The sequence below is a fragment of the Hemitrygon akajei genome, chromosome 3, assembly GCF_048418815.1.
Source record: "Hemitrygon akajei chromosome 3, sHemAka1.3, whole genome shotgun sequence".
Lineage (NCBI taxonomy): Eukaryota > Metazoa > Chordata > Chondrichthyes > Myliobatiformes > Dasyatidae > Hemitrygon > Hemitrygon akajei.
This window is the reverse complement of record NC_133126.1, coordinates 180,309,900-180,332,176: the sequence shown is the minus strand read 5'-3', so window position 1 is coordinate 180,332,176 and position 22,277 is coordinate 180,309,900. Positions and strand designations below refer to the sequence as shown.

General features: G+C 38.9%; 1 protein-coding gene across 3 annotated transcripts in view; it reads right to left on the bottom strand.

Annotated features, from left to right (window-relative positions):
• trpc1 (transient receptor potential cation channel, subfamily C, member 1) overlaps window positions 1–22,277 on the bottom strand; it is an 86,198-nt gene that overhangs the window by 31,446 nt on the left and 32,475 nt on the right. For all 3 annotated transcript variants that reach the window (XR_012098412.1, XM_073041516.1, XM_073041517.1), the window contains exons 8-9: window positions 2,671–2,810; window positions 540–683 (exon numbers count right to left, since the gene is read on the bottom strand). Coding sequence is in view for 2 of the 3 variants with exons in the window: in XM_073041516.1 (XP_072897617.1) it covers window positions 540–683; window positions 2,671–2,810 (284 nt within the window). In the remaining variant the exon portion in view is untranslated. The remainder of the gene's footprint in view (window positions 1–539; window positions 684–2,670; window positions 2,811–22,277) is intronic.

Here is a 22,277-nt window from a genome sequence, read left to right as displayed (position 1 = left end):
GGCCTGCTGAGTTCCTCCAGCATATTGTGAATATTACTTTGATTTCCAGCATCTGCAGATTTTCTTTTGTTAAAGATTAACCTATTGAACACTGAACTTCTGTCGGTCAGTTAGCAGGAAGTTCTGGAAGACAATTGAAAACTGGCCTCCCAACATAACCAGGACAGCAGGATGCAGAGAAGAAAAATTGGAGAAAGCATTCTTAATTTACTCAAAACTTTCAATTATACAACAGAACCACTGGGCGAAAATATAGAAGTGCAGATGACATTGGAGATGTAGCGAGTCATTGCACAGAATGGTAAAGTACATACAGTGTCTTGTGTATGCTTTATGTGGCACAAGGAAGGACTTTCCAGGCACTTGAACCAAAGAGAAAGAAAGCAAGACTACTCCACAAGCCATTCTGAGATATCCCAGTTCATTTGGGGTACCTTTAACTGAGACCCGGTGCTGTTTACCTGCCCTGTGTACTCTACACTGCTTGCCTCATGAAAGAACCCAGAATAATTAAGAATTAACCAATACGAATGCATTACCTGCAGTGGTCCCAGGATGGAACTGGCTGTGTACATGAAGAAAAGCCGCAAAGAGCTGAGGATATTTCCAAAAGCGAAGAGACCCTCTGCTACTAAAGTGGGATGGAAAGCATCCCAACTCTTCCGGTCTGCAATAGCGTGAAACTGGAGAGAAATTAGAGAAGTTCAGAGCTTATGTGAAAAATAACATGATTTACAAATTACTCTTCGTTATCTAATATACTCATTCATGATACCCTGATTCTTAAAAGATTCCTTAAGGGGATTTGTTGTAAAATTTGGCAAGTTGCTTACATATTTTCGGTCTGAAAGGTAAACACAAGCTCCTTCTGTAGTAAGGTTGTGTTATTTTTGAGCAAGTAATGCTTTACATAAGTTTATGAGTCAGTAAAATGAACAGCCCATATATAGTAAAAACTCAGAGAACACGACCTTCAAGGTGCAGCATTTTCTATGCAATGAAACTAGAAATTGTAATACCCATATTTTACATACTAGATTTTACAAGCATAAGCAACTGCTCAAAAGGTGCTCAATTCATTATTTAATGTCAATGACTTTCTATGTATATGCAGAGACTCAGGTTAGAGTGAAGAACAATGCAAGTCCATCAGAACAGAGACTAATCATTGTTTTGCATGTTCTACGGTAATTCTTTCTGCTCCTAAGTGGACCTACGTTTTGAACTAGTTTACCACAGTCAGACCAACATTGATCAGGTCCCGTCTGGCATTCCTTCTATGACTTCTCTATCTTTACAAAACCATATACAAAACGCTTCAAATATACTCATTGACCTGGTTTCCACAGCCATCTGTGGAAATGAATTCCACTCATTCACCATCCTCTGGCTAAAGAAATCCCTCCTTATCTCTGTTTTAAAGGGACATCCTTCTATTCTGAGACTGTACCATTGGTTCTAGACTCTCCCAAAATTAGAAATATCCACTCTATAGAGGCTTTTCAATATTTGGTTTCAAGGAGATCCCCCCCCACCCCTCAATTTTCTAAGTTCCAGTGAGTACAGCCTTTAAATGCTCCTCATATGTTAACCCTTCAGTTCCCAGGATTGTTCTCGTAAACCTCTCCAAAGTCAGCACATCCTTTCTTAGATATGGGGACCAAACTGCTCACTACATTTCAAATGTGGTCTGCCCAATGCCTTATAAAACCTCAACTGCATGTCTGCTTTTATATTCTGGTCCTCTCAAAATGAAAGTCTTTGGTCTCCTAAACTGTCCCAATTATTGTAAGTTTACAGAAAGCACCTCATCTCTCATCTTGGCAGTATGCAACCATTAGGACTCAATAGTGGAATCAATAATTTCAATGAATAAGCTTTATTTTTTCACTTTTCTATAGATATTGGATTCTGCAGTCCAGGTATGCAATACTGTGAAGGGGAGAGCAGCAAAGTAGATTTTCAAATCTTGGGCTAAAAATACAATTAGATTTATTATTTTCTACTTTGTGAAGTTAATTAGAATGAGTTTTAGGGAATTCTTGGCAATGGATCCTCACAATTGGGGGAAGGTCAATCCAGGCTGCCTCAGTCATACTCCTTCAAGCAGCTAGTGTTTGACAGAGAGCTCACAAACAAGTCACCTTCCTTCACTTCAGGGGAGTGACAAGATCCGAAGGAAAACAGTAGTCCCGTAACATGAAAGAAATCTATTTTTTTTCTTCATTGCTTAATATTTCAAAATATCCATCTGCAGGCAATTAGATTCAGGTCTTATTATTTCACTGTGATTGCAGCATTAATGAACCATCAATATATCCATTACCAGGTAATAGGATTGGATAATTTACTAGTGGTTGATTTATGAACATTTGCAGTGCCAGTGACTCTTCGCAGACATGCCTTCGATTTGTGAATTTACTTTTTGCAATGACTAGTCTACTGGAAAACACTATACCAACATATCTATCATGCACTGTACCAGCTTTTATGATTCATATAAATTTTGTTTAAAGATATATTTTCCATTTTGTCAGTTGGCTGTATTTTTAATCAAATTCTCTACCCCTCTCTCATTTTTGTTACATCATCTTCGTGCTAATAGTGGCAATTCTCACATCCTGATAGAACTACAGACCTGCCTTTCTTTCCAACCCATCTCTTATTTACCTTATAATGAGCCACAACTTTGAGAGCGAACGTTGCTAAATACAAGGAGTTCATGACAAAACTGAGCTGATTTCGAGACTCTTCCAGAAAATCTTCAAGTCCATCATACCACAGTCGCTTCACATCTGACCACACCATTCCTAGAGACAAATTACACATTAGCACGTTTTAGAGAAAATTGCGATATTCAAACCATTGATTCAACAATGTCTGGGTTTGTCCAGTGGAAAATAATGATGCCACATCTCAGTACAAGACTAATACTTGCAGGATGGATGTAACAGCAATGGCAACAGCAGTTTTAGGATTATGCAAAGTACACTGTTTTCTGTTCAGAGTTCCAAAGGAATGAAATTATCTGCATCTAAAGAATGTTTACACTCAGGGAATGTAAACATTATTTGAGAAGGAGATTAGTACCAACTCAAGTATTTGTTTCCATTAAGTAGAAAGGGTTGTAATTGAAACCAGTTTCCTGTTCTGCTTGTTTTCAGAAGCATCTTGGTGACTGAGTAATTCCCAACTGGTCATTTTTAAGATAATTCTGAACAGCCATGAGGCTTAGCTCCATCTTTTCATGCAAATGATTTTTTTTCTTCCTACCAAATTTTGCCACGCCATAATGTACTTATTTCCAAGTGGCTGACTGTTACAAACTTTTCTTCTTTCCTGGTTTCTATGTGAAAGAAAACAGTAACCAATGTATAGTCTCCCCTTTGATTCCTCAAAAGGAATCTACCTTCTTGCATGGGGAGATATAGGCCCTCCCTGGATTAAAAACACCTAATTTATGGACATCACAATACACGAATGAGCTTTCATAACATTATCAGATTCAGAAGTCTCATACACATACATACATTCATCCCTACAAATAGCAGAACTGATTTCCTCTTTCTTCACTTTTAGTAATCGTTCTTTCTTAACAGTCTTAAATGTGTTTGATGCCATTCATTACAATAGTATGGAGATGTTGTTACCATATCAAGTGATTTCTGACTTACGGACAAAAATCAACTTATTGATGTCTGTAAAAACAAAACTGATTCATTATCCAAGATCAGCCTATATTCTTCTATTCAAGGACTGCCATGTAAAATCAACTGCATAATATTATGGCACAACCTGTTGCACTTCCCAACTATGACCTCAACTGTGTCAATTAAATTTGAAAGTCTAGAATCACAAATGGACCATTTAAGATTTTTTAACCTAACAATCCAATAATTTATGTCACCATTACTGAGACAGCTTTTTCCAGTTTACACAGAACACTGGAGGAACTCAACAGGCCAGGCAGCATCTAGGAAAATAGTACAGTTGACAAGGGTTTCTGCCTGAAACACTGGCTGTGCTGTTTGCCATCGATGTTGCCTGGCCTGCTGAGCTCCTCCAGCATGTTGTGTGTTTGTTGCTCGGATTTCCAGCATCTGCAGATTTTCTTGTTTGTCATTTTCCAGTTTATTTAATTCACAAGTTGTCATCTTTTAATTTGAACGTAGCTTTCTGATCAATTATCCAAACCTTTATCTGGTAGTCTAGTAACTTACGTTATCTTAACCTGTACACAAATCCTTTTCACCCTCAGGAATATAAAGTTTGTAACTACATCCCTCCTCTGTGTATCATGCTTTTAGATAATTTGAGGTAATAAATCTCTTAAATTGTCAGAGCCTGATGAGATTTATCCTCAGCTGCTATAAAAAAAGACTGCTAGGACTATGGAAAACACTGTTTAAACTACCCCTGGTCACAGCCAAATAACTGGAGGATCTTTGTGGTATTTTTATTCAAGAAAGACACAAGGTAATACAGAATGGTAGGGTTATCATGAGTAGTAGAAAAGTGTTTTTTTTTTAAAAAAGAGATCCAGCACAGTAACAAGCCCCTCCAGCCCACAAGCCTGCGCTACTCAATTACATCCATGTGTCCAATTAACCTACCAACTCCTTTGCCTTTGGAACGTGGGAGGAAACCAGAGAACCCAGAGGAAACCATCACAGTCATGAGGATATCTGACAGACAGTGGCGGAATTCAACCCTGGTCACTGGCATTGTCATAGTGTTATACTAACTGCTACACTACCACACCACCCTTGATGGTCTACATCAACGTGTTGAGCTGAATGCCCTGTTTCTGTAACTATGACTTGAGAAACACTTTGCAACTGCTAAACACTGTAAATACAATTGTGACAATTCGGAAAGAAAGGAACCAATGAATTCATTTCCATGCACTGCAAACAATAGGGCAACTTCCTTACACTGAGAAAATAACTTATTTTTACTTTATATTCAGTATTACGATTCAGAGGACTTGAAATTCAAGAACCATTTCTTTAAAAAAAACATTGCTTTAAGATGACACCTGCATAATTTTGAACAATTTAACCGATTTTGAAATGTCCAATAACATGACCACAGAGAGGCTAAAGTATTACATTCAGGAAACAGTACAGTGCTCTTTGCATTTAGCTGAAGAATAAAAGCAAATTATAATTGATGCATAGAGGCTGAAGTGATGTAAAATGTTATTGAATTACATGCTCCACAGCAGAACTGTGGTCTAACTACACTTGATGCTAACTGTACTCAGAATCCATTTACTGTGCAGAGTGCAGCTTTTCTATGTACCCTTTAAATATACTGACAGGAAATCATTAATGTTCAATTTGCCTTCAGGGCACTTAAAGTGCATTTTGGACATACCGAAGTGATCAACACAAAAGCACTTGCTTAACCAACAGAATCTAGTGCACACAGCATATAATGATTTAAAGTAATCAAATAACTTGCAACTTCTGGGAAAGCAAAAACAACAAAGTCTAATTCACTGACAAAAATCTTAAACTTCAACCGAAGGGTATGAGATGCTGTCGACAGAGCTGTCCAATGCAGCTTATTCACCAATAATGTGCTAGCACTGATCAGCTAGAGTACTAAAATGAGCCAAAGTAGTTGTCTTTCTTTCTTTTTAAATCTTTTTATTGATTTTTAGAACATAACATAAGTAAAATATAGTACAAAAAAACATTTGAGAGTACACAATAGATTCATTAATAATCAATTATATATTATCAATGTAAAAAGTCTCCCAAACTTATAATATTAATATGAAGAATTTAAGACAAAAAGCACAAAAAAAAACCCCCAAAAAGAAGAAGAAAAAAAAACAATATATAAAAAAAAAACTAACATGGGCAATTGTATAATGTTAAGTACACACAGCAGTGCCAATGACTCCGAACCTCCATTTATACAATTCAGGATGGTAGCAATAAGGTTCAGGATCAGACCATTTAACTCACATGAAAATGTTGAATAAATGGTCTCCAAGTTTCCTCAAATTTAACTGAGGAGTTAAAGACCACACTTCTAATTTTTTCTAAACTCAAACAGGAAATGGTTTGAGAGAGCCACTGAAATACAGTTGGAGGATTAATTTCTTTCCAGTTCAATAAAATAGATCTTCTAGCCAATAGTGTAGCAAATGCAATCATTCGCTGAGAAGAAGCAGATAAACACATATTATCTATCATAGGTAGACCAAAAATTGCAGTAAAAGGATGTGGTTGAAGATTAATATTTAAAACTCTTGAAATGATATTAAAAATATCCTTCCAATAGCTTTGTAAACAAGGACAAGACCAAAACATATGAGTCAATGTAGCAATATCAGAATGACATCTATCACAGGTTGGATTAACATAAGAATAAAATCGAGCAATTTTATTTTTAGACATATGGGCTCTATGTACAACCTTGAATTGTATTAGAGCATGTTTAGCACAAATAGAGGATGAGTTTACCAATAATAAAAATTTTTCCCATTGCTCAGTAGATATAGGGCAATGCAATTCTTCCTGCCATTCCTTCTTAATTTTTTCTGATATATCCGGCTGTATCTTCATAATCATATTGTAAATGATAGCTACTAAACCCTTTTGATAAGGATTAAGAGTTAGAATTCTCTCTGTAATGTCCAGTGGACATTCTTTCGAAAAAGACTTTAATTCATTATATAAAAAATTTCTAATTTGTAAGTATCTAAAAAAATGGGTTTTAGGTAAATTGTATTTGTTAGATAGCTGTTCAAAGGACATAATGTTATCATCCAAATACAGGTCACGAAAACATTTTATACCTTTTGTTTTCCATAGGAAAAAAGCCTGATCTATAAATGATGGCCGAAAGAAATAATTAGATGTTATAGGACTTGACAGTATAAACTTATTCAAGCCAAAAGATTTACGAAATTGAAACCAGATTCGTAATGTATACTTAACTATGGGATTAGTTATCTGTTTATTAATTTTGAGTAACGAAAAAGGAAGTGAAGATCCTAAGATTGAGATCAATGAGAAATCTTGCACAGATTTACATTCCAAATTTACCCATTGTGGGCCAGCTACTGTAGTCAATTCTTGTGTCCAAAATATCAAATACCGTATATTAACTGCCCAGTAGTAAAATCTTAGGTTTGGTAAAGCCAAGCCGCCCTCTTTCTTTGACTTCTGTAAATATTTTTTACCTAATCTAGGATTTTTGTTCTGCCACAAATAGGAAGATATTTTAGAGTCAACCATATCAAAAAAAGATTTAGGAATAAAAATTGGTAATGCTTGAAATAAATATAGAAATTTAGGTAATATCATCATCTTAATGGCGTTAATTCTGCCTACCAAAGACAAAGAAAGTGGGGACCATCTATTAGCAAGTTGCTTAATTTGGTCTATTAAGGGGAAAAAATTAGTTTTAAACAAATCTTTATGTTTTTTAGTAATTTTAATACCTAAATAGGTAAAATAATCTGTAACGATTCTATATGGTACATGATTATAAATTGGAATATACATATTTAATGGAAAAAGTTCACTCTTATTAAAATTCAATTTATAACCAGAAAAATTACTAAATTGAGCAAGTAAAGAAGAAATAGCAGGAATAGATTTTTCAGGATCAGATATATATAATAATAAATCGTCCGCATATAATGATACCTTATACATCGCCTCTCCACGGGTAATGCCTAAAATATTGGGTGATTCACGAATAGCTATAGCCAAAGGTTCTAAAGCAATATCAAATAATAAAGGGCTCAAAGGACAACCTTGTCTTGTACCGCGAAATAATTGAAAGAAAGGGGATTTTTGATTATTGGTAAAAACCGAAGCTAAAGGTTTATGATATATTAACTTAATCCATGATATAAATTTTGATCCAAAATTGAAATGTTGCAATGTATTAAATAAATATGACCATTCGACTCTATCAAATGCTTTTTCGGCATCCAAAGAGATAATACATTCAGGAATTTTAGATGTAGAGGTATAAGCAATATTAATTAATTTTCTAATGTTAAAAGATGAATAGCGATTTTTAATAAATCCGGTCTGATCCTCAGAAATAATCCGAGGTAATATATTTTCTAATCTAATAGCTAAAATTTTACTAAAAATCTTAAAATCCGTATTCAGCAAAGATATAGGACGATAGGATGCACATTCAGTCGGGTCTTTGGCCAAAGTAGTTGTCCTTGACATCATCAGTATTTAACCCAGTGTGGCATCAAAAGGCACAGAGTAGAAAGGAAAACTCTGTGCTAACTATTGAATGATTGAAGGTATTGAATGATCTTTATTGTCATTATACATAGGTACAATGAAACTCTGTTTGGCTTCCTCTCAGGCAATCAAACAAAGCACCAGATAAAAACAAGACAGTAATAGAAAAACGGTATTAAATAGCTAAGTAGCAGAAAATAAGTTGCAGCAGCACCAGAATATCACAGTAACACACAAAGTGCCGCTAGTGCAAGTATTCGAGTTTTTGTGTGTGCATGTGTGTGCTCACAGTTTCAGTCATTGTTCTGTGGGAGTGGTGTGATGGAGGCTACAGCTCTGGGGTAGAGCTGTCTATGTAGAGCTATCCTCAGTCTATTTGTTCTGGCTTTTAGAGTCCTGAACCTTCTGCTGGACAGCAGCGGGTCATACAGAGAGTGACCAGGGTGTGTGATGTCTCTGGTTATGCTGATTGCTTTCCTCCTGAGTCTGCTGGAATAGATGGTGTCCAGTCCTGGGAGCTCCATCCTGACAATTCGCTGGGCCGCCTTCACCACGCGATGCAGGTCTTGTTGCCCAGCAGCTGTGCAGCTAGCATACCATACTGTGGCGCTGTTGGTCAGGATGGTTTCAATTCTGTAGAAGTTAAGCAACAGCTTTTGTGGGAGTTTGGCCTGTTTCAGCTTTCTGAGGAAGAAGAGTCTTTGTTGTGCCTTTTTTTACAAGCAGCAAGGTGTTGATCTTCACAAAGATAGCTAATAGTCTCAGCTGCCAAATGATGCTGGGGATGTTATTTGAGCAATGCTGCAAATGATTTTCTTAAGAATAATACAGTCAAGAATCTAAGGCTATGTCCTAGGTCAAACCATCTTCTATTGTCTTAACAACAGCATTTCTTTCCATATGATTTACACTGTATATGGGCGGGTCCTGGAAAATGTTGAACAGAGGTTTCAATGGGTACAGATGCATAATTCACTCCAGAAAGGTGTGAAGCTCTTTGAAAAATTGAACTTGAAAGCAAGAGTACAGAACAGGATTGTTAGCAGTGCAGAGGAAAAGAGGGATCTTAGGGTCCATGTCAATGTCAAAGTTGCCATGCAAGTTGCTAGGGTGGCTAGGAAGATGAAAAGTGTGCTGCCATCATTAACTGGGTGACTGAGCATATGAACCACAAGGTAATGATGCAGGTCTACAAAACTCTGGCTATTGGAATATAGCACCCCAACATAAATCTGGATACCGTCTCGACGAGCACCTCCACTCCACCTGCAAGAAAGCACAATTTCCCGGTGGCCAACCACATGAATTCCAGTCCCCACTCCCGTTCCAACATGTTGGTCCATGGTCTACTCTATAGCCACGATGAGGTTATTCTCAGGCTGGAGAAGTAACACCTCATATTCCGTTTGGGTAGTCTTCAACTCGATTGCATGAACATCAGTTTCTCTAACTCACAGTAACTTCCCCCCTCCCCCCTCATCTGATTCCCTACTCTGGCTATCCCCTTTAACTCTTCTGTTTTCCTCACCTACCTACCTCCTCCTCCCCTTGTTTCCACTCATCCTTCCCTTTCACCTATAGTCCACTCTCCTCTCTGATCAGATTCTTTCTTCTCCAGCCCTTTGCCTTTTCTATTTATCACCTCCCAGCTTTTGTGCTGTAGTCTTAGGTAACTTTTGAACCCATAAACGTTTGTCTTGAAGACTACCGCACTGCTCACTAACACTGACACGTAACAGAAACTTAGTGATATGGCATGAAGAGCAGTAAAAGGAAAAAAGCTGCTCTTACTCCAGCGTGTCCATTACAAACAAAATGCAGCCTTCAGCATACTGATTCTCATTACTAAAGGTACAACACATCACTGAACAAAGTAGCCTTTGGTTTCCTTTCAAACCACTCTTCCTAGACCAAAAAAAACCTGAATAAATACCAGGGTAGCCCTTCAGAAAAAATACGTATCATTCAAACACTGCCAAATGCTGAAGGTCCCCTATTGTAGCTTACAAATTCTGCCAGCTCTCTGTCATCAGCTTTTGCCTTCTCCTCCTCTCCATGTCATACCTCATCACTATTCCTTTTTGACATGTAAACACCTGCTTTTCCACAACAAAACTGAGCATTATGCAAAAAATTACAAAACTTACACAGAATTTTTTCTCCAGCGCACATCATAGAGTTTCCTTGTCTGGGACAGATAGATTATATGTCTGCTTGATGATGCTCCTGAAACATGTTTCTTCAAAGGCTATTTACTGGGTGGTGTGAAGTATTAGAGCATTACCACCAGGCACAGCTCAAGGAGGTAATCCTTCTCTTTCAGCAGTCAAACATTTGACCTCACATCATACTGGATTGCTGTCATTTTTCTCTAAAAGTGTGAACACAGAAACGTCAATATGAGTAGGGCCATTCATCCCCTGCTGAAGGGACTTGAACCAAAACACTGTTTATTCCTCTCTGTAGAGACTGTCTGACCCACTGAGTTCCCCCAGGTGAGTGTGTGTCTGTGTGTTGCTCTGGACTTCCAATATTTGCAGAATCTCTTCATCCCCTAATATGTATTCTTTTATATAACTAAATTCTAACTGATCCACACTGCAACTTAATAGATCCACCTCTGTTCAATTTTCATTCACCTTCTAACCAAACAAAACTCTGTCAATCATCCATTGTATACAAGTGTAACAGATACTCATGAGATTCAATTTGGAATTCCAAATTGTGGTGAGAATGTGGAACTCACAGCCATTGGGGATCAGTGATAACAATAAAAATATAGATGCAATTAAGAACATGCTGAAGAAACACACATGGGAGAATGGAATAAGGGGCTTCAATGACAAAGTTAAATGAAAGAAGGAGGAGGCTAATTGATAAATAAACACTAATTGATACTATTTGGGCCAAATAGCCCATTCTTGTGTAATCCTTTGTGAAGAAGATTTTGCTGTTTTCATTTAGGACCAGCAGAACTTGAGACGATCTCAACCCCAAGAGACTGGATTAAAAGGAGACGGGCAGAGCACTTTATTATGATGCAACCACGGCCAAGTCTTATTCCTTAACATACATGGACATATCCTTTGCAGTAGGGATTACTTACCATATTCCTATATGTGAGATGCAGCAAGAGTAACTACAATGACTGTTGTTGTTGGCCAAGCTGACAGCTGCAAAGTATCCAGCCCAGCCTCTCCAGTACACGTACACTTTTGTTCCAGATTGTACACTTCTTCACCTGATCTTTGGAACAGATGAAGCTACTGTACATCAACACATTTCACTGAATTTCATATTGTCATAGGATCATATAGGCTCTTCCACCAAACTGGTCCATGTTGACCAAGATGCCCCATCCAACCTAGTCCCATCTTCTGGTGTTTGGCCCATAGCCTTCTAAACTTTTCCAACCCACATATCTCTCCAACTGCCTTTGGAAAGGTTGCTACTGTACCTACCTCAACCACCTCCTCTCGCAACTGAATCCACAAAGACACCACCCTTGCTGTTAAAAAGCTGCCCTTTTTAAACAGCAAGGCAAGGCCATAGACTTATTTTGGGGGACTTTGAGGTTCACGTTGCATGTGTTCCTGGATTCTGCTTACTCTTTTTTGGTTTCTGAGCAGTCTGATTGGGGCGATGAATGCAGACTGGGGTGCTTCGGCGAAGAATGGCTCCGTGGCCTGCAGGGGGCTAGCGATGCGGGGCTGAACTGAACTAAACTGAACACTACTGGACTCCTGGTTTGATGTTTGATATTCTATGTGCTGTTCACTCGCTGTTTGTTGTTTGCGCAATTTGTTCTTTTCTTTTCGTGTGTTGGGTTCTTCAACAGGTTCCATGTTGTTTCTTTGGCTGCCTGAGGGAGGATGAATCTCAGAGTTGTATACATTCTTTGATAATAAATGAACTTTGAACTTTACACTTCTAATTCCTGGTAAATCTTTCTCTTCTCTCCCCTCAAACCTATGCCCTCCAGTTCTTGATACCCCAAATTTGGAGGTGTAAGGGAAGGAGTACACTCACCCTATGTCTCTCATGATTTAATACAGGTCACTGCTCATTTTCTGATGCTCCAAGGAATAAAGTCCTAACCTATCTGAACTCCCCTAGTCAAACATCCCTTTGACTTCTGGCAGCATCTTCATAAATTTTTTCTTTATACATCTATGTTTAATAGCATGCAACCAAAACTGAACACAATATTCAGCTTGTGGTCCTACTTGTGTCCTGTGCAACAGCACCATGACCTCCTACCTTTTTATGTACAGTGCCCTGACTTATAAAGGCCAAAGTGTCATAAGCCTCCTTAAAGCTTTGAAAAACAGTGTGACTCCACTTTCAGGGAACCATGAACTTGTACTCCAAGCTCCCTTTGTTTACAACATTCCTGCTGTTCACAAGGAAGTTCAATCTTACAGTGCAACAATTCTAAAAGGATAAACTTATATGATATATGGCTTTTTGGAGAATTGTACAGCAGTACTGCAAAGGAACAGGCTCTTTGGCCCACCAAATCTGCGTCAATCAAAAAGGGACGTTTCAACAGAAAAACAACCAAGCGTAAGTTGTCAGAAACACTTTCAATAGTTGTTAAGAAACCACCCTATGGTTCAGAAACTGGATTCAATGAATGTCATAATAAAAATTTACTAACTCGTTACATTATGTGAACCAGTACACCACTGCTTCACTTCACAACATTTTAACACTGGTTAGAAGTATTTCAGTATTTATTTTTAAACAGCATTTTTCTATGATTATGTATTATGTTTACTCTGGCAATTCATCTCAATATCATGTTCCTTTCTTCCACAAAGTCTTCAAGCCAGCAAAAAAAAAAAACAGGATTTAAGTTTTGGACTCTATCTGTTCAAGGAAATAATCATAGCTTGACAGCATTTTTATAAATTAACAGACTTTGGCTAACAGAATTGCCAAGTTTTGAATGTCTGTGAACAAAGTGATCTCCACCTGCTGTATTCTGTATTTCCAAAACTTCCAATGGCCAGAAAAAAGTAGAAATGGTTCGGGTTCTTGGCTCATGCTCTCCGATGTCAACTTCAGCACTTGCGTGCAAACAGATGCAGAATAACTCTGTGGACTGATGATGATGGAAAGTTGTATGCTTCAAGTTCTACAGCAGTCCAACAAAAAAGATCAAACACCTTCTCTATGTTTAATCCTGAGCACCAGTGGAGTTGTGAAATATTTTTCTACTGAGAGCTGTTGAAATCCTTTCAAAAAAGTGAATTGTTTGCAGTATACAAGTGTTTCTTATGGCTGTTGAACAATTCTATACCAGGATTAGTAATAAACAGTTGAAAAATCATATAAATTTAATAGTGAAGAAAGCACAACAAGGCCTCTACTTCCTTAGGAGTCTGTTGAGATTCAGCATGTCATCAAATCCCTGGCAAACTTCTATAGATGTATGGTGGAAAGTGTGCTGACGGGGCTGCATTATAGCTTGGTATGGGAACACCAATGCCTTTGAAAGGAAAAGTTAGTGGATTTGGCCCAGTAGATTCAAATACAAAACCCTCCCAACCATTGAGCTCATTTACATGGAACGTTGTCGTAGAAAGGCAACATTCAAAGATCCTCACCACCCAGGCCATGCTCTTTTCTCACTGCTGCCATCAGGTAAAAGTTATAAGTGCCTCAGGACTCACACCCCAAGGTTCGAGAGTAATTAGTACCCCTCAACCATCAGGCTCTTGAACAAAAGGGGATAACTACACTCACTTATAACCATATAAGCATATAACAATTACAGCACAGAAACAGGCTATCTTGGCCCTTCTAGTCCGTGCCAAACGCTTACTCTCACCTAGTCCCACTGACCTGCACTCAGCCCATAATCCTCCATTCCCTTCCTGTCCATATACATATCCAACTTTGTTTTAAATGACAATACCGAAACTGCCTCTACCACTTCTACTGGAAGCTCATTCCACACAGCTACCACTCTCTGAGTAAAGAAATTCCCCCTTGTGTTACCCTTAAACTTCTGCCCCCTAAGTCTCAACTCATGTCCTCTTGTTTGAATCTCCCCTACTCTCAATGGAAAAAGCCTATCAACTTCAATTCTATCTCCCTCCTAATTTTAAATACCTCTATCAAGTCCCCCCTTAATCTTCTACGCTCCAAAGAATAAAGACCTAACTTGTTCAATATTTCCCTGTAACTTAGGTGCTGAAACCCAGGTAACATTCTAGTAAATCTTCTCTGTACTCTCTCTATTTTGTTGACATCTTTCCTATAATTCGGTGACCAGAACTGTACACAATACTCCAAATTTGCCCTTACCAATGCCTTGTGCAATTTTAATATTACATCCCAACTCCTATACTCAATGCTCTGATTTATAAAGGCCAACATACCAAAAGCTTTCTTCACCACCCTATCCACATGAGATTCCACCTTCAGGGAACTATGCACCATTATTCCTAGATCACTCTGTTCTACTGCATTCCTCAATGCCCTACCATTTACCATGTATGTGCTATTTGGATTATTCCTATCAAAATGTAGCACCTCACACTTATCAGCATTAAACACCAGCTGCCATCACTCAGCTCACTCTTCTAACTGGCCTAAATCTCTCTGCAAACTTTGAAAACCTACTTCATTATCCACAATGCCACCTACCTTAGTATCATCTGCATATTTACTAATCCAATTTACCACCCCATCATCCAGATCATTAATGTATATGACAAACAACATTGGACCCAGTACAGATCCCTGAGGCACACCACTAGTCACCGGCCTCCAACCTGACAAACAGTTATCCACCACTACTCTCTGGCATCTCCCATCCAGCCACTGTTGAATCCATTTTACTACTTCAATATTAATACCTAATGATTGAACCTTCCTAACTAACCTTCCGTGTGGAACCTTGTCAAAGGCCTTACTGAAGTTCATATAGACAACATCCACTGCTCTACCCTCATCAATTTTCCTCGTAACCTCTTCAAAAAATTCAATAAGATTTGTCAAACATGACCTTCCATGCACAAATCCATGTTGACTGTTCCTAATCAGACCCTGTCTATCCAGATAATTATATATACCATCTCTAAGACTACTTTCCATTAATTTATCCACCACTGACGTCAAACTGACAGGCCTATAATTGCTAGGTTTACTCTTAGAACCCTTTTTAAACAATGGAACCACATGAGCAATACACCAATCCTCCGGCACCATCCCCATTTCTAATGACATTTGAAATATTTCTGTCAGAGCCCCTGCTATTTCTACACTAACCTCCCTCAAGGTCCTAGGGAATATCCTGTCAGGACCCGGAAATTTATCCACATTTATATTCCTTAAAAGTGCCAGTACTTCCTCCTCTTTAATCATCATAGTTTCCATAACTTCCCTACTTGTTTCCCTTACCTTACACAATTCAATATCCTTCTCCTTAGTGAATACCGAAGAAAAGAAATTGTTCAAAATCTCCCCCATCTCTTTCAGCTCCACACATAGCTGTCCACTCTGATTCTCTAAGGGACCAATTTTATCCCTCACTATTCTTTTGCTATTAATATAACTGTAGAAACCCTTCAGATTTATTTTCACCTAACTTGCCAAAGCAACCTCGTATCTTCTTTTAGCTTTTCTAATTTCTTTCTTAAGATTCTTCTTACATTCTTTATATTCCTCGAGCACCTCATTTACTCCATGCGGCCTATATTTGTTGCAGATAACTCTTTTTTTCCTAACCAATTTTCCAATATCCCTTGAAAACCATGGCTCTCTCAAACTTTTAATCTTTCCTTTCAACCTAACAGGAACATAAAGATTCTGTACCCTCAGAATTTCACCTTTAAATGACCGCCATTTCTCTATTACATCCTTCCTATAAATCGAATTGTCCCAATCCACTCCTTCTAAATCCTTTTGCATCTCCTCAAAGTTAGCCTTTTTCCAATCAAAAATCTCAACCCTGGGTCCAGTCCTATCCTTCTCCATAATTATATTGAAACTAATGGCATTGTCATCACTGGACCCGAAGTGCTCCCCAACATATACCTCCGTCACCTGACCTATCTCATTCCCTAACAGAAGATCCAACACTGCCCCTTCTCTAGTTGGTACCTCTATGTATTACTGCAAAAAACTATCCTGCACACATTTTACAAACTCCAAATCATCCATCCCTTTTACAGTATGGGCTTCCCAGTCTATGTGTGGAAAATTAAAATCTCCCATAATCACAACCCTGTGCTTACTACAAATATCTGCCATCTCCTTGCAAATTTGCTCCTCCAATTCTTGCTCCCTATTAGGTGGTCTATAATACACCCCTATAAGTGTTACTACTCCTTTCCCATTCCTCAATTCCACCCAAATAGTCTCCCTAGATGAGCCCTCTAATCTATCCTGCCAGAGCACTGCTGTAATATTTTCTCTGACAAGCAACGCAACACCTCCCCCTCTTGTCCCCCTGATTCTATCACACCAGAAGCAACAAAATCCAGGAATATTCAGTTGCCAATCACACCCCTCCTGCAACCATGTTTCACTAATAGCTACAACATCATATTTCCAGGTATCAATCCACGCTCTAAGCTCATCCACCTTTCTTACAATGCTTCTAGCATTAAAATAAATGCATTTAAGAAATTCTCCACCTCTTCCTCTCTGTTTATCTCTAACAGTACAAAGAACTTTACTGTCTTCTTTTTCTTCCTTCTCTCATACATCTGTTCCTACACTCTAGTTCCCCTCCCCCCTCATATCTAGTTTAAATCCACTGGAGCCTCTCTAGCAAACCTACCTGCAAGAATATTTAAGGACTTTTATCTTGTTATTTTGTGCTCACTATTTATTCCTATTTATATATAATCTGCATTTGCAGGTTGTTTACAGTTTACAGATCCTGTTCTATAGATTTGCTAAGTATGCCCAAAGAAAAAAAATCTTAGGGTTACATGTGGTGACATGTATATACTTTGATAATAAATTTTACTTGTAACTTTTAAGTGTAAAGTTTTAGACAGGTATTGAAATTCCATTTCTGACTGAGCTATTCGGCTAACATTAATGAATGTTACATACCGATACAGAATCTAGCTGGTTGCATTAAAGTAACACAAAATGCTGCAGGAACTCAGCAGGCCAGGCAGCATCTATGGAAAAGAGTACAGTCAACAGTTCATCAAAACACTGAAAACCCACAACACAATACAGGCCCTTCAGCCCACAATGCCAAATATGTACTTACTTTAGAAATTACCCAGGGTTACCCATAGCCCTCTATTTTCCTAAGCTCCATGTACCTATCCAAGAGACTCTTAAAAGACCCAGTTGTATCTGCCTCCACCACTGTTGCCGGCAGCCCATTCCACACACTCACCACCCTCTGCGTAAAAAAACTTACCCCTGACATCTCCTCTGTACCTACTTCCAAGCACCTTAAAACTGTGCCCTCTCGTGTTAGCCATTTCAGCCCTGGGAAAAAGCCTCTGACTATCCACATGATCAATGCCTCTCATCATCTTACATACCTCTATCAGGTCAACTCTCATCCTTCATCACTCCAAGGAGAAAAGGCCAAGTTCACTCAACCTATTCTATTAAGGCATGCTCCCCGATCCAATTCTTGTAAACCTCCTCTGCACCCTTTCTATGGCTTCCACATCCTTCCTGTAGTGAGGTGACCAGAACTGAGCACAGTACTCCAAGTGAGGTCCGACCAGGGTCTTATATAGCTGTAACATTATCACTCGGCCCTTGGACTCAATCCCACAGTTAATGAAGGCAAATGTACTAACCCATCCTCCACTTCCTCATCCAGGTCATTTATAAAAATCATGAAGAGTGGGGGTTCCAGAACAGATCCCTGAGGCACACCACTGGTCACCAACCTCCAAGCAGAATATGACCTGTCTACGACCACTCTTTGCCTTCAGTGGGCAAGACAATTCTGGATCCACAAAGTAAGGTTCCCTTGGATCCCATCCCTCCTTACTTTCTCAATAAGCCTTGCATTGGGTACCTTATCAAATGCCTTGCTGAAACATCGATGGTTTACTCTTTTCCATAGATGCTGCCTGGCCTGCTGAGTTCCTCCAGCATTTTGTGTGTTGCTCAGATTTCCAGCATCTGCAGATTTTCTCTTGTTTGTGGTTGCATTGAAGTATTATTTTAACATTGTTTTAAAATAATTTTAAAAAATACATATACACTATATAACTACTATACAGATATCAACAGCACAGTACATTCTGGTCAAAGATTTAATCACTGTGACTCTTGTGGAATAACATCTTTCCTGACCAGGGAGGTCACTGTGCTTGGCAGGTGTGATCCATTAGCTGTGAAACAATCGCAGGTTCTGGGGCCTCCTCTGGGGTGTTGTAGGAGTTGACTTTTGGACTGTAGGAAGTGGTTCTAACAGCTCTGGAGTTGACTTGGGACATGTTGACATCCCAAACAGTGCATAGCAAGCTTCACTGAATGATGTGGATCATAACATGTGAGCACAGTGTCTGACGTTAATACTTTCTTTACCTTTTTGAAAGCCACCCATCACTGCCTTGCCAATTCCCATTTCCTCCCGCTCTGTTGTAATGAGTTCAAGAGATGTAGCACAGTAGTCAGGTTTGGGAGGAACCTGTTGTAGTAATTGACAAGTCCTAAGAAGGACCACAAATGTGACACATTCATTGGCATTGGGGCATCCACCACTGCTTGACTTTTTTCAGCACAGTTGTGTAATCCTTGCGTGTCGATGGTATGACCACACTAAGTGATGCTTGGTTTGAAGAATTCACACTTGTTGCGCATGCTCTGAGCCCATAAGCTTCTAATCTTTTTAACACTGTCTTGAGATTTTGAAGGTGTTCCTCATAATCCTATCTAATAACAATGATGTCATCCATGTAACATTGAGTGCCTGGGCCGCCTTGCAGCATGTGGTCCATAGCTTTTTGCCAGAGTGCAGGCGCAGTTGCTAATCCAAAAATAAGCCTATTATAACAATAAAGCCCTTTCTGAGTGTTTATGGTGAGAAAAACTTTGGACTCTTCTTCTACCTCCATCTGTAGGTAGGTTTGGGCGTGGCATTTTCATTTAACACTATTTTACCCCTGATGTTTTCCAATGCCATCCTTGAAACACTGCCAATGGCATCATTTAGTATCTTTCTTAATTCGCTTTTAGTTGACTCCATTGCAGGGGTTGTGGCATGCAAATGGTAGATGGATCTCCAATCAAGTTGCAGTTACCTCAGGCCAACCACACCCCCACAATGCTGGCTCTCTTGTTTTTACTACACACAAGTCCAATGTGGCTAGTTGGTTGTTATATTTCACTGTTACGAATGTCACTCGCACAGGAGTTATTTTTACTCCAGTGTAAGTTCTTAGTTGGATATCTACAGGCTTCAGTTGAGTATCTTTGAAATACCATTCTAATTCATTTTGTGGAATAACTGAAACAATCCAGCCATTACCAATTCCATTTTAATTAATCTGCTGTTCTTTTCTGGAGTAAGCCAGCATGCTTGTCTATTATTAGTTTTCACACTGTAAATCTCAAAGCTACCCCATCCTGTGTCACTCTCATTATCATCATATTTTTCATCAACAGCATGCAGATTAGTGTCCTTTTTGAAACTTCAAACTTGACTTTTTAGCTTCTTCCCTTCTCTGTGTAGTCCATTTATTTTTGTCTACCCGACCTGCTCTTTGTTTATTCCTACTTTATTGCATTTTCAGCAAGCTTCACTTTTAAATCTGCATTGGTCTGGTGTATGTGAAATCCTGACCCCAATGGTAACATAATTTGTACAGCCAGGCTGGCTTCTGTTTAGACATCGCAAGTTTGATCACAGTCACTTTTACTCCTGACTGCAACTTAATTGCATCTTTATCTGCTGTCTTCATTGATACAGCAATTTCAACTACTCTTTTAAATGCAAGATGTGCTTCAGTTAGAAACTATTTTTGGATGCTTTCTTGTCAAATTCCACAAACTAAATGATCTCTCATTGTATCTTTAAGCCCATTACTGAATTGACAATACTCCGACAATCTCTTCAATTCAGCTATGTATGCCAAAATGGACTCCCCTTTCTTTTGATTCCACATATGAAATCTAAAGTGTTCTGTAAACAATGGTTTTGGTTTTAAGTATTCCTGCATTACTTTCACGATATCAGCAAAGCTAATTTCAGCTGGTTTGGTTGGAGCAGTTAAACTTCTAAACAAACTGTGTGCCTTTAAACACAATGAACTCATTAAAATTGGCATTTACTTCTCATCGCCTAGACCGTTTGTTTTAAAATCCTGTTCAATTCGCTCCATATCCAATATAGTTATCTGTTGCGTAATCAAATGCATCAATCTTTCTGATATAGCCAGAAATCTTTTTATGATTATCATCACCTGGTACTCATTGTTTATGAACCTGTGAACTTGTCTGATTTCTGCCTTTTTTAAAAAAAACTTGACAGTGTCTGACCATTCCTGAAGAAGCACGTACTGTGCTGCATTATTTGTTGGACCATTTCAAAGTGCCTTTTTAAAAAAACACGATTGTCTCATTGTGCCTGAGAGGTAGGCAGTCATCTTGGATTTGCTTAGAACTTCCTCGTCACCACTGTTATGTGTTGATTCCCTCAACTTCCCCTTCTTGAAGTCCACAATCAGTTCTTAGGTCTTACTGATGTTGAGTGCAAGGTTGTTGTTGCAACACCTCTCAACCTGCTGCTCTATCTCACCCCTGAATGACTCTTCATCACCATCAACTAGTCATCAGCAAATTTATTGATGGTATTTGAGCTGTGCCTCACCACACAGTTGGGGGTGTTTAGAGAGTAGTGCAGTGGGCTAAGCACACATCCTTGAACTGTGCCAGTGTTGATCGCCTGTGTGGAGCAGATGTTACTTCCAATCCACACAGACTGTGGTCTACTACTGAGGAAGTCAACAATCCAGTTGTAGAGGGAGGTACAGAGGCTCAGATTTTGGAGCTTGTGGATTCGTACTCGGAGTATTATAGTGTTGAACTCTGAGCTGTAATCAATAAACAGCAGCCTGATGTATGTAGGTATTACTATTGTCCAGGTGATCCAAGACCAGTGGAAAGCCAGTGAGATTGCATCTGTCAAGAGAGAGACCTTTGTGACAAAAGGCAAATTGCAGCGGGTCCAGATCCTTGCTGAGGCAAGAGTTGATTCTGGACATGACTCAAAGCACTTCATCACAGTAGATGACTGTCACTGGGCAATAGTTGTTGAAGCAGCTGACCCTGCTCTTATTGGCTACTGGTATGATTGTTGCCCTTTTGAAGCAGTAGGGAACCTTCAACTGCAGCAGTGAGAGTTTGAAGATGTCCTGGAACAGTGCCACCAGTTGGTTGGCACAGACTTTCAGAGCCCTACCAGGTACACCATCAGGGCCTGACTCTTTGCGAGCGATCACAACCTTGAAAGATGTTCTGACATCAGCCTCTGAGACAGAGATCACCATATCACCGGATGCTCCAGGGATTTGCGTAGATGAAGTTTTATTCTCCCTTCCAAAGTGTGAAATGAGCTAAATAAAATAAACGACAAATGTTCACCCAAATCTTGCTAGCCAGTCAAATGGAGATAAATGAAGCCAGAGATACCTTGACAAAGAACTGCACTCATTTATTTTGGCCAACACTAACCTCTGAACCAACAGCAAAATAAACACATTAGCCAGTCATTTACCTTACTGGCAACTGATGAAGCTGCACTGCTCAAGTGATCGCTTGACAATAAAGTATACAGGGATGGGCTGCAGTATAGATTTTGCCTTCTATTCACTATTAAAGAAATAGTGCAATATGCAAAGTGGCAACTTGAAATGAATGGTACATTTATACATCATATTAAAGTGGGTCAACTGAACTAGTCATACTTTTTGAAACTCCCACACTGGTGGGCACATACTTGGAAGTTCCAAACTTCCCAATGAATCTTTGCCACTGACATTTCCCGTGTCCTCTGGTGTTGAGTTCCTTGTCCTTGGTGTTGGGGCAGCATGGTAG